This window comes from Hyperoodon ampullatus (genome assembly GCF_949752795.1).
Source record: "Hyperoodon ampullatus genome assembly, chromosome: 2".
Taxonomy (NCBI): domain Eukaryota; kingdom Metazoa; phylum Chordata; class Mammalia; order Artiodactyla; family Ziphiidae; genus Hyperoodon; species Hyperoodon ampullatus.
In genome coordinates, this window is record NC_136915.1 from 26062045 (window position 1) to 26075352 (window position 13308).

General features: G+C 51.1%; 1 protein-coding gene across 1 annotated transcript in view; it reads right to left on the reverse strand.

Moving 5' to 3' along the window:
• Window positions 1-6262: 6262 nt before the first annotated feature.
• Window positions 6263-13308, reverse strand: part of COL16A1 (collagen type XVI alpha 1 chain) — a gene marked incomplete at its 5' end in the record, with an annotated part of 48848 nt that continues 41802 nt past the window's right edge. The window contains 9 exons of the mRNA XM_079698549.1: window positions 6263-6649; window positions 7381-7458; window positions 7639-7815; window positions 8559-8625; window positions 8989-9177; window positions 10058-10102; window positions 10695-10730; window positions 12228-12317; window positions 12675-12725. Coding sequence (XP_079554675.1) covers window positions 6447-6649; window positions 7381-7458; window positions 7639-7815; window positions 8559-8625; window positions 8989-9177; window positions 10058-10102; window positions 10695-10730; window positions 12228-12317; window positions 12675-12725 — 936 coding nt within the window. The 3' untranslated portion in view covers window positions 6263-6446. The remainder of the gene's footprint in view (window positions 6650-7380; window positions 7459-7638; window positions 7816-8558; window positions 8626-8988; window positions 9178-10057; window positions 10103-10694; window positions 10731-12227; window positions 12318-12674; window positions 12726-13308) is intronic.

Sequence of the window (13308 nt, forward strand, 5' to 3'; positions counted from 1 at the left end):
TGTGTCAGGTTTTGCTTGTCATTATATCTCCAGGACCTGTATTTTTTTAAATAAATTAATTAATAGTGTTATGAGGTGCTTTCCATTCTGGCCCATCTAACCATCTCGCCAGTGTCACCTACAGATTGGCACTTGCCATCTATCTCTACAAGGACCAAATTAAGAGCTGCTGTAGCTGCTGACCTTCAACACCCCCTGAAAGGAGTTCAGAGTGGAGATCAGGAATGAGGCAGTCTGTGCTCTGGGAAAAAACTGGCAGAACAGGTTTTCAGATAGATATTTTCAGGAGACGATTTTATGAGCCCAATTCTTCATCTCCTCGTATCTAGAAAAGCAGTAAAATCCTCCATGGTGGCATCTTCCCCTCCTGACTAGCAGTAACCTTCTGCAAAAAATATGTGCTTGAGGGCTTCCCTGGTGGTGCAGTGGTTGAGAATCTGCCTGCTAATGCAGGGGACACGGGTTCGAGCCCTGGTCTGGGAAGATCCCACATGCCGTGGAGCAACTAGGCCCGTGAGCCACAACTACTGAGCCTGCGCATCTGGAGCCTGTGCTCCGCAACAAAAGAGGCCGCGATAGTGAGAGGCCCGCCCACCGCGATGAAGAGTGGCCCCCGCTTGCCACAACTAGAGAAAGCCTTCGCACAGAAACGAAGACCCAACACAGCAAAATTAATTAATTAATTAATTAATTAACTCCTACCCCCAACATCTTCTAAAAAAAAAAAATGTGCTTGACTATGTGTACGCCCCCTTCACCAAAATCGCATATATACTGATCTTCCCCCCAGTCTCTTTGGAGCAGTTTTTCAGATCTATCTGAAATGCTCTCTCCTGGGCTGTAGTCCTCATTTTGCCCCGAATAAAACTTAACTCACAACTCTCATGTTGTGCACTTTTTTCAGTCAACACCAGGCACTTTCCAGAATCAGTGCTGATCATGCTGCTTGCCCACGGGAGAGCCTACAATGGCTCCTCTTCATCTACACCTGCAAAATAAGGCCCAGCCTCTGCATTGTCACCCCAGGCCCTTCACAATTTGGCCCAACCTTCACTTTTTCAATCCTGTCTTACAGTCCCTGTCTGTCTGCTGCTCTGTTCTCCTGTGTTCAGTTCCACCATTCAGCCCCCTTTCTTTGGAATGGGGATCTTGATTTTACCACTTGCTAACTCTATGACCTTGGGCAAGTGATTTAACTTCTGAGTCTCAGTTTCCTCAGCTGTCAGAAACCAATATGTAAAGAGATCTGAGAAAATGAGCTTATGGCACCTGTTCATGCCCAGACTTACGCTCAAACCACTCCTTTCCCTGAACAGCAGCCCTCCCAAGTCCAGTCCTTCAAAGCTCAGTTCCAATCCCATCCTGCACCTAGCCGTCCCACATTCCCCGCAGCTCCAGAGTTAGCCATGCTCTCGCCTGCCTCCCTGTGCACTTGGTACTGTCACTGTGCTATATTCTAGCCTGCCTGTACAAGAGTTCTCTTTGTTATGTTTCCCAAAACCTGTTCCTCTCCTTCATCTCCAAAAATCCACCCAGCCTCTCAGGCCAGAAACCTAGGATCTTTCTTGTGTGGCCTCTGTTTCTCTACATACTCTCCCACTTCCCTGTGCTCTAGTTCAAAAATAGACCCACATCTGCTCTTGTCTCCAGGTTTGCACTGTCACCCTAGTCCAAGACACCATTATCTGTGGCCTGGATCATGACCATAGCTTCCTGATCCACGTCCCTGCTTTCACTCTTTCCCCCACATTCTATTTTTCACAGGACAGCCAGAATGATTGTCTCAAATATAAATCAGATAATGTCACTCCTGGGCTTAAACTCCTTCAGAGGCTTCCAATAACTCATAAGAACATCTAAACTCATCCTTATGACCTTCATGGCCCTACATAACCAAGACCCTGCCTGCGTCTGCAGCCCCACTTCCTGCCACAGCAGTCCTCAGGTCACTCCAACCATGCTGGCCTGGTCTCCACCCCTGGAACGTACCAAGCTCATTCCCACCTCTAGATTTTGGATTAGCTCTTCCTTCTGTCTGGAATGCCCTTCCCTTGGCTCTTCACTGGCTAGCTTCTTGCCATCCAGGTCTCAGTTCAAATATTCCCTCCTTGGGTGGGGGAGGGGGACATTCTTTGACACCACAAATACAGTAGCATTGCCCCTACACGCATTCTAGTCATCTATGGTATCACTACGTCTCATTCTTTCATAACACTTGTCATTACTTGAATTGTCCTCTTTAAAGTTTATGTATGTTGTAGGATTGTCCGTTTCTTATTCACTCCTCTATCCTCCGTGCCTAGAATAGTGCCTGGCATGAGTTCAATGACTATTATAGTTATTAGTAGTAGTAGTATCCTGTATTGAATGCTTACTAGGGGCCAAACATTGTGCTAAGTACAGTGTGTTGTTTCATTTTCACCACAGTCCTTTGACATAGATACTATTACCCATTTATAATGAGCTGAGGCTGAGAGAAGCTAAGTGACTTCCAACTATCAGAAGGAAATGGAGAAGGCAGGATTTGAAGCAAGGTCCACAACCTTTTAACTACTCAGTACTTAGTAGCTGGTAGGTCTTATCTTCTTTACCTTTGTAAACTAGCCTCCCCCCACCCCACCCACATAGACAGTTCAAAAAACTGGTGGAATCGAACTGCAAAATCTCAGAAAGGAAGAAGCCCTGCAGTCTGGGTTGAAGGTCAAGGGAGAGAGAAGAGTGACACCTGGCTTGCAAACTGGAGCTGTGTGAGGCACGCTCATTTTACTCCACAAACATATTAACCTGTTGAGTTCCCACCATTTGCCAGGCTCTGTTCTAGGTGCTGAGGATTAAGCTATGAGAATTTCACGCCCCAGCCCTGGGCTCTGCCCATCACAGGGCTCATACGAGGACATTCTATTGGATGTCTGTGCTATTTGGGGGCAAGGGTATCCAAGTCATCTCTCAGGCAGTCAGAGACCAACCAAAGCCAAGTCCAGGGCTGTGCCTCGGAAGACCTGCAGCAGGACCAGGTGTGTTTATTTTGGAGAGGGCTGGGTAAAATGGAGATCAGGATCTTCCAAAGACTGAAAAACAATTAACTCATTTCCAAAACCTCAGCTACCTGAGGCAGACAGAGGTGGGTGGAGAAGTTCCTGTTTTTGTTTCAGCTTTACCCAAGGGGGGAAACTTGGATTCCAGCCCTTTTTAGAGCACAGAGTACTTCCCTGAGTTCATGGAAGCCCCATGGTTGACCCATTAGAGGTGAGGCATAGCTTGGTAATGGAAGGACCATCCACTGGAAACTATGGCCACCCCTGGAGACACATCATTCCCTCTAGGCCTCCTGTCTCAGCACCAAGCTCCAGTATTGCTTACTGAGAAGGAATACCAATACCCACTTAATTATTATGGAATTAATTCTCTTTGATTCTGACTAGATCCAGTTCCAAAATTTAAATTCCATTTGCATGCCTTGGATCAGAGGGTGATTTGTAGCTTTCCACAGAACCAACAGGAAAATGAGAACAGCAGACAATTGGCCACACTCCCCTAACATTATAGGATAATATGGAGGCTGCATTGATACGTTCTATTCCCATAAACTATTCAGGACAACAACAAAATGATCTAGTCTCATAGGGGGGTTAACGGACCACATGTGAAGAGTCTAAATAGATTCTGTTGAGTTCTGGTGACAGGGAAAAAATATTATGACAGAAAAGAAGACAAATTCCAGAAGGCATCAAATTCAGGGATTTTTCTCTGCAGAATAAACATGCAGCAGCCTTTTCTCCATCTTACAGAGCAGAGGGTTTCTCAAATTAAGAATTCCCTGTTAGGCAAACCTGGCTCGACACAGCCTCACGTGAAACCCTTGCTTCCCACTGTCTCTCCCACTCGCACTCCACGTTCCAACCACGTGCACTGTCTCTCATCACTCAGCGTGCTGTCCTCAGTCATCTCTGGACCTTGACGTGTGCTGTTCCCTCTGCCTACATAGATCTCTGTCTAGACAAGTTTAGGTCTCTCAGCTCTGTGTTCCCCTGGCGCCTGGTACTGCCCCATCATCCCACGTTATTGTAACTGCTTGTTTAACTCTCTGCTCTCCCCCTAGACACTGTGGAGGCAGGGATCCTGTCTGTCTAGTTTGCCTCTGAATCCCCAGAGCCTGGTACAGTTCCAAGCACAAAGTAGAAAGAGGAAATGGACTCATCAAGTTAGATATTGCCAATCTGAATGATCCGTGTGTTGCCTTCAAAGCCTGGAATAACTACACTAAGAAATGAAGACAGGCGGGAAAGTGAGAGAGCTGCCTGAAAGGAGGGGAAGGGGTGCACCCCTCCTTCCTTTCTCTAAAAGTTTACCCAGCTCCTGAACTTACCAGCAAAATCCATGGATTTTTTTTTTTTTTTTTTTTTTTTTTGCTGACCACTGTAACAGAGACTATAAAATTCAGCTTTCCATCTGGTTCTTCATGGTCCAAGAGAATACAGCAATTTCAAACTCCAGGGAGACAAACACTCAAATCATGAAAGCTTAAACCTAGCCTGTCGCAGAACCCCCTAAGAGTAGTATGAATTTGACTCAAGAAGAAAAGTGAAGAAAACATCATTTACTCTGTAAGGATTGGTTCCCTGGTGGTCCTCAGAGGGTTTGAGTTTGATGTTTCCTCATAGCGATTTTCCCCCTCTGGCCTTCAAAGCCAACCTGCTCAATGCAACAGCTGGTCCTTGCTTCCCTTTCTTTCTACTCACACCAACGTGCTCCTTATCATGAGGCCCATCATCGGTTAGTGCTTCACTAACTGGGTGGAAAGGAAGCTGGCCTTCCAATGGGAGCACTTTAACATCTGTCCTCATCCGCTGTCCAAAACCGGCTGCTACTTCAGTGCAAAGAGGATGAGTTTTCTTTTTAATGTTTTATGTTAGAATCAGGGTTAACTGAGAATTGCTGGTGAGAGGTAAAATAAGAATTGGCTCCTTTATCTAGAAACATCACGTGAGGCACTTGGCATGCTCAGGAGTCTGCCTGATTTCATTTCCCTGGCCATCGGCACACCTCTGCTCCTGGCAGGAAAAAAAAATAGGGCAAAGGTTCTGAAAAGCTCTCAGTATTTGGGGCTCAATGGGAGAAGGGAATTTTCAAAACTGTGCTGGAAATGCCAGCTCAGGAGAGATTTTACGGCCAGTTTGAAGGCTTCAGGCAGTTTCGATAAGCATCTGGACTCTGGGTACATTTCTCAGCCTGCTCTGTGATCCCTTTGAAGTTTATCCAACTTGAATAAACCTTCCAGAAAGCTGGGGCCAGTATAAAGGCTTTCTTTGGAAGTCCCTCTGGATGTGCCCTGTTGATTTCTCACAGAGCAACCAGCCCATCAGGACAAGAGATCTGAAAAGCAGAAAAGGAAGAAGCTTGAGATAGAACGTTTCTGTAATATTCAACTTGCTTTTTTTTCTTTTTCTTCCTAGCCTTTTTACATATGGAGTAGGAGGCTGCAGATAGATCACCAAAGTCCCAGTGGACTTTGAGGACACTGAATTCAGATCTGATCGTGGCTTGCCCATGACCCCTTTGCACTGATGCAATCTGTTTCTGAAGGCCTAGACTAAGAGGTACAGGAAAAGCACCACACGAGCTAGATTAACAAAGAATAACAAAAGATGTCATGCGCCGTCCAGGAGAGCTGGTGACAGGGCCACGCACTGGTACAAGCAGGAGTTTCCATGTCATTTCCTGGAGAAGCAGCAGTCCCTCGTTGCCTGGGCCAGGGGCTGCGACCTATCGTTCCTCCTGTTTGCACAGGCTTTCTAATCATGGAATTACTGGAGCAGCAAGAAGAGACCGTGCGTGCTTGGAGGTGCTGCCAGGCACATGAATGCACCTCAGCAGCAAGTGGCAGTTCCCAAGGTGCACCTGGATTGGCTTTGGGTCACACCCAAGAAGAGGTGGGTGGGGTACCAAACACTGGTTTCTTTAGGGAAGCAAATAGGGAGGGGCCTTTATCAGCTGCAAGCAGGGTCTTCAAACCCACCTTTGGCTCACCCATGGGAAGAGGCTGAGCGATGCCCCGTCTCTGACTTGGAGAAGTGTGCCATGAAGGATAGGACACAAGGTCCAGAGGCCCAAAGGTTGACTCAGAAGTATCTGGAGAGTAGAGCTGACCTGGGGGCCCCCTATACAGCAGCATCCCACAGCTTGACTGGTTGACCACAGACGATGAAGGAAATGCCCTCTTTTGACCCTGGGACCAAGTGACAAGAGGAGGATGACAGGGAGATGCAGCTGCAGCCCCAGAGAAACCCCACTGGAAGTGAGATTTCAGATAGTTTTGTTTCTTTGTTTATTGATAAAAAAATATTAATAGCAATTAAAAACTCAAAACATTCACAACCCATCCAGAATCCTATAAGTTTTAGCCATTTGTTCCCAATGGAGTCCTTCATCTGATGGAAATGGTGATTTCAGCCAAAAGGTCCCTTCATGTTTTTCATGGGTGGGTACTCTTGCTCCATTGGCATGGCCCCAAAGCAGTCAGAGGGGTTACAGTGGCCGGCCTTGCCCGGCGGGCCCATGGAGCCTGGGGGGCCAGGGATGCCAGGAATGCCTTGCTGGCCCATCGGCCCAGTTGCACCCATCTTGCCGTATCCTGGAGGACCTTGAGGACCTAGGGAGGAAGGAGTCAGAGAAGGAAAATCAGGAAACCCAGATCACAAGAAAAGAAAAGATAATAGTCATGGTAAATAATACCTTACATTTGATAAATATTTCTCCGGTTACACCATATTTTCATGAAGACCTGATCTGATCCTTACATTAGTTTAGCGATAACAATAACACTACTGGCTAGTTTTATTCAGAGTTTCCACGTGCCAGGCACAAGGCAAGTGCTTTTTCTGCATTATTCATTGAATCTTCACAACAATTCCATGAGAAAGAAACTACTATCTCATTCTGGAGACGAGGATGCAGGCTCAAAGATGTCACCCGCCTGGTCAGTGGTGAAGCTACAGCTCAGAGCCAGGCTATCAAGCTTTAGCCATTTCTCTCTTAGGCTCGTCAAGGTCACAGAGCCAGTAAGAGGATGAGCAGGACCTGGACTTGCATTCCCTGGCCCCACCACATCCAGCTCTCTTCCACTGCGTGGTGCTAGCCCAGGTTAGGACTTGAGGGCAGGCACTGGGTCTTCCACCGCATCCCCAACACCCGCCCCCCTCCCCATGCACACTCATACACACGCCCTCGTAGAGTATTTTACACGCAGTGGCATTACTCTAAATGATGGTTGATAGGCCTGTGGTTACTTCAGGTTCTACACAACTATGTTATAGAAGGAACATAAAGAAAGGCCATCTCAACTGCTCCAGGTTCATGGTCTCAAAGCCTGGCTTTTCCTACCTGGGGGGCCGGGGAGACCAGCTTCTCCTGCAATGCCAACACCAATGTCTCCCTTTTCACCTTTGGTACCAGGCAATCCTGGAACAAAAGAAATAAAATAAGAGGTCCCATCCCTGAGTAGAACAATGACACACCCAGTAGGATTATTTGAAACACACGTATACACGCAAATGCCATATTCACAACAGACCTCATGCGATGCTCATGTTTGCCCCCAAGAGCTAGGTATGCACCTCAGTAACCGGACGGCAGACCTACCTCTCAACCCGGGCAAGCCCTGCCGACCTTCTCTGCCAATCTGACCAGGGAGCCCAGGTGACCCCGGGGCACCTGGCCGGCCTGGGGGACCCTCCTTCCCTGGGGGCCCTGGTCGTCCTGGAGCTGCTGCTATCTCCATGGGAAACTGCATCCTGGAGGTGTAGTAAGCCATTCTCTCTGTAAGAAAGGTCAGGGACAGGTCACAGGGTGCCCCCCAGGGACTCAGAACGACTGCAGATGCTACAGACAGGCCCCCAGCATGGAATCCAAGACAGCCTTTCTTCAGAGGGATGTCAGAGCAAGGAATGTGTGGGTGGATCTCTTAAGTGGTCTCCTGTGCCCTAGCCCCACCTCACTCCTCGCTCTCCACCGTGAGCTTCCTGAAGCACAGATCTGATTACAGCATCTCTCTTCTCCAATGGCCTTCCTGAGTTCACCACTGGCTTCAGAATAAAGTCTAGACTCCTTGCTTGGCATTCAAGGTCTGCTTCCCAAGCAGGATGTCTAGTCCCTTCCGGAAAGGTCCATGTTTTCCCCAGTCCCTAGCCTGTCAATGTTGGACAAAAAAATGAACAGGAAAAAAAGCTTAAAATGAAACCACAGCAGCCTTCTTAGAGCTGCTGCTTGCCCCTTTATTTAGAGCTCACTCTATGCAGACTCATTTGATATCAATTTTCTCGTCTGCTCCAGCGGGGGCTTGGGGAGGGCAGGAGGGAATCATTCTGTCTCTGAACAGAGCAGGTGGCAGGAAAGGCTGAAGCCTAATTGAACATATGCCTGTAAGTGGGAGAGCAAGGTAAGTAGCAGGTGTGGGGGGGAGGTGGATATTGAGCTTTAAGGAAAAGGAGGCCGGGGCAGGGAGGAGAAGCAGCTGGGAAGGGCGAGCAGCACCCACTGCCACCCAGCCAGCTGCCAATTACCATCAAACATTTTAATGATCTCTTGTCTGATGAACCTCTTGATTTCATCATAATTTACCATGTCTCCCTGAGGAAAGAGAAGAAACCTGCCTCAATTATACTTCCAAGCCTGGGGCTCATCTCCCCTGGGGATGGACTTCATGGAAGTAAAGGATGGGGAGGGAGGCAAGGGTCCCAGGAGCCTCCCACAGATACTTAACCCACTGTCCTAACCCCCTAAAGTGGTACAAAACATTCCGAGAGTCAGTGCATTTTTCTGGGGAAAGGGTCCCCAATCCCCTCAACTCGCCCACACAGTTAAGAACCACCCATAAGGGGGTCATGCTCTTTCCTGTAGAGTGTCAGCAAGAGCTTCTAAAATGGTCCACGCTCTACCCCGCATGCCTGCTCTGTGGGCCAGTGCCCATGGCTGCCAGCCTCCCCATCTTACCATGGTGCCAGGCACCCCGGGCAGGCCAGGGCTCCCTGCAGGTCCCGGAGATCCAGGGTGGCCTCTCTCTCCTGCAGGGCCCGGCGGCCCAGAAGGTCCCATGGAGCCACTCTTGCCAGGCCCGCCAGGCATGCCAGCTCGTCCCTTCTCCCCTGCCTGGCCCTTCTGCCCTGAAGGTCCCGGGTCACCCTACAAGGACAGGGAGTCACAGTCCAGCATTGCAGAGTGCTGTCAAGTCTACCTCACGATGTCTCAGCAATCTGCTCCTGTCTTCAGCCCCCTACCTGGCCCCCAGCGTCTCCCTCTGGACTGTGGCCACAGGATCTTGACAGGTTGCCCCATGTCGCTGCCCCCAAAGCAGTCCTTCTAAAGGACAGTTTTCATGTTGTTACTTCTTACTTAGAAATTCTGATGGCTCCCAACTGCCCTCAGGACAAAGGTCTAGTTCCTTGGCCAGGCATTCAAGGCCATGCATGATGCGGTCCTGACCACATCTTCTCCAGCCTCGTTGCACCTCCAGCCACACCTCACTGGTTATAATTCTGACTCGGCCATGTGTCTTAGTCCTCCCTGCCTGGACTGCCTTCCCCTCCTCTCTCCACGGTGCACTCCTCCTACTCAGCTGAAATGTCCCTGTTCTCTGTGCAGCCTCCCTGACGCCCTAGGCTGAGCTGATTGCTCCCTCCCTCTGATCCCACGGTGCTACGTCTAATCTTCTTCGGTAAAACCTGCCACGCTCCAGTGTAAGTGTGACTGGACTAAGTGGGCACCTATTGTTCAGGGACCTCTGTTTGCCCAAGGCTAGGACAGAGGGCCTGGCGGGTAAGCAAGGCCAAGCAGATGCTCGCAGAATGAATGAATGAATCAATCAATCAATCAGGAGTCAATGAACCTTGGAACAGCCCCACGTGAGAAGCTGTCAGAGATGAGGCTGCTCCAAGTTCTGCCCACTTTTTCCCCTGCCCACTGGCCTTCCTGTGTCTCCTCTCCATGGCTAAAGTCAGAGCTTAGAGTTGGGCTTAATCAACTCATGAGCTTCTCCTCTCAAACCCGGCCAGTGCCTACTCACCTTTGGACCAGGGGGTCCGTAGATTCCTTGTTTTCCAGGGGGTCCCTAGAAGAAAGCAAAAGTCAGGGATCAAGTCTGGGCAGCATCTCCAAGCTGTCCAGGAAAGACAGGTGCCGTGAAAGGACCTCCCACAGTGTTAGGTCCCCAGGCCGTGTCCACTGGGCTCTGTGTGAGAAAGGATGCCAACCTCCCTGCCAACAAGAGCGGGGACATCTGGAAGGGAGACTCATGTTCCTGGGGTGTGGCCGTGTATGATCATGTTGGTTGGGTCTCTCGTCACAGACAAAAAGAGGTGAGAAGTCAGAATGAAAGGGAGGGCCCGGCTAGAGCCGGTGCCCAAGAAATGTTTATTTGGAGTCTTATTATTATTATTGGCTCTTTTTGACCAAGTATATGGTAAAAAAAAAAAAAAAAAAAAAAAAAAAAGAGTGAAAAACAAGGCTCACTCTCATCCTTTTCCCCTAGTCCCCAATCCCTCTCCCCAGAAGAACAAAGGCACCGGTTTCCTGTATATCTGTCCAGAAATAGTCTGTGCGTACAGGGAGCATTTACTGAATGAATGAAGAGGGGTCAGGGCAAAGCTAAAAGCAAGAAGAAGCATCCCGAAGAGAAAAGGAGAAGCCCAGCACAACGGTACCTCTTTGCCAGCTGCACCATCTGCACCAGGTTCACCCTGGGGAGTAGAGAGCAATGGAGCTGTGGTGAGTGCCAACCCAGGTGGGCATTTCATGCCTCACCTCGCCCACCAGGCATGGCCAGCCCCAGTTCCACCGAGGAGTCATGATCCTCCCCACCTCCCCCCGACACTCCAGGCACAGGCTGTGGAAACTTAGACCCCATCCCACCCTCCAGCCTGCTCCCAGCCGCCCCACTGACTGAGCTCTATGGGGGAAGAGCAGACTGCGCCTGCCCTGCTCTTTGCTTGAAATCCTGGCATCTCGCACATTCCCTGGCTCTGTGTATATGTTCAATGTTTGCTGAATGAAGGTGTGAACTCTGAATCTCTGGCCTTGATGAGGTCCCAGAGATCGGCCAGGGCAGCCTCAGTGTCCGCTCCCTCCCCAAAACAGGAGAGGCTGCCTTCAGGGCCCTGCCCATTTCTAGTGGGAGGCTGGGGAAGAGGACTCTGTGACTGCAAGGCAACTGACAGATTCATCCGGGGACCCTGGAGGCTCCTGAGCCTGTAGGCAGGAGGGATGGAGGGTTGGCGGGACCTGCCTGCCCAGGGTCCGCAGCAGGAATCAGATGAGTGGGAGGCAAGACTCGGCCCTCTTGGCAGATGGGCCGACCGATTACTCCTGCATGGGCTAGAGTCATCCACCCCATTCCAGGGCACCAGCCCCAGGGGCATTGCTACTGCTCCCCAGAAGGAAGTCTGCTTGGGTGGAAAACACCCTGACCTGGGGGCTAGGAGACCTGGGTCCCTGCCTCAGTCCTCGGGGAGATTTTTCATCCCTGAGACTGGCAGTCAGTTCCACCTGATGTGGCCACCTGTCTGGAACCTTTGAAAGATAAAGTATCGCAGAGTGGCTCCGGATGCAAGTTCTGGAGTCAGGCAGCCTCTTCTACTCACTAGCTGTGTGACTCTGGACAACCTACTTAACCTTGCTGAGCCCTGGTTTCCTCATCTGTAAAATGGGGACAATCAGACCTACTAAATAGGGTTGCGGTACAGATTAAATGACAAAATGTCAAGCACGTAGGTCATCATTCAGCACATTGTCAGTGACCAATATATCACAGCTCTTAGTATAAACTCTAGCTGAAACTAAGGAGTGGTTTCTGAGCTGTTGCAAGAGCTCCAGCAGTAGCACAGCGTTTCTGGTGCCTGACATTTACAGGTTTTCTGTGGTTGCCAACAAGCTCCCCTGGGGAGGGGGCGGGGGTGGAACAGGGGCCAGTCTCCCCTGTCCGACACCTAGTGGGAGGATCTGTACAGCGGAGCACGGCTGGAAGCAGCGGTCTGCTGTGTGGTCGGCCCAGTGCTGGCTCGTACAGCTTGTCCTTCCTTCCAAATAGGACGTGATCCTCAGGCACAATCTCCGAGCTGCCATCGTCCGTGCTAAATGCCTCCCCTTCCCTGGAGACCCTGGAAGTGCAGGGCTGCGCGCAACTGACAAAGCCCACTGGCCCTTTCCCCCGGGCTGTGCTGCAAGATGTAGGGTCTTACCGGGGGGCCAGGGTGTCCAGGGGAACCAGGCTGGCCTGGAAGACCTGAAAGGCCCCTTTCTCCAGTGGATCCTCGGTCTCCTTTTGGGCCCTAGGGAAAAAGACGGGGATGGTGAGAGGGAAGAGTGAACCCCTTGCAGCCAGAGGCAGACATTGTGCGCCAGGGACCACAGCCCCCACCCTAAGGCCGCACACGGGGAGGTGGCGCTGCCTGAACTTGGAGAAGGACCCTGGGATGGCCTCCAGGCTTCTCCAAAGGTCTTCACCACAGGCCAGTGAGGGAGATGTCTGGACGCAGGAGAGGCCGATGCCAGGGAAGGAGGGGGGCTGGGGACACGTTGCTCTCCAGCCCTCACTCCCCACCCCACCCGGCTCCCTCTTCAAGGAGCCTGCAGCAGAGCAGGGCCAAACTCCGGGGAGGGAGGGACAAGGGGAGCACACCACTCACCACTGCAGAGATCCCAGCTGGGCCTGGCTGGCCTGGAGAACCCGGGGGCCCCTAAAGAGAGCCACGTCAGTGGGATGGAAAGAGGCTCCAGTAATAAGGCCCCGGAGGCAGCGAAGGACCAACAGCAAGAACACGCCCTAACCTTGTTGTGACTGCTCCATTCTCTTCCCCAAACCCTCCTTCCTTCTGCTCTTGCACTTGACCTGTGCCAGAGCTGAGGTCTGGGGGGCCCTGAACACACAAGACCCTCATGCCTGCCGCAGGTCGAGTGGTACCTCTGCGGCCCGCACAGAGGGGATGATCTGGGAGCCAGAGCCAAGTGCAGAGGGAGTAAGGTACATGGTACGTGGGCCTGGGGGTCTTCTGAGTACCGCCCCCCACCCCCTGCCGCCTTCCTTCTGTTCTCTGGGAAGAGCAGAGACCAGGAGCTTTCCTCTGCGCAGCCGGGGGCTGAGGGGCAAGGGCTCAGCACCAACTCCAACGTCCTCGCAGAGAAGCCCCAAGCTCCCTGGTCTCCTGCCGCTCACCTACCGCTGGAGGGCGATGAACCTGAAACACGCAGGAGGGCTCCGGCCTGCCCCATCTCTCCACATCCTGCCCCTGAGGCTCAGCTCAAACGTCACCGCCCTGGTGG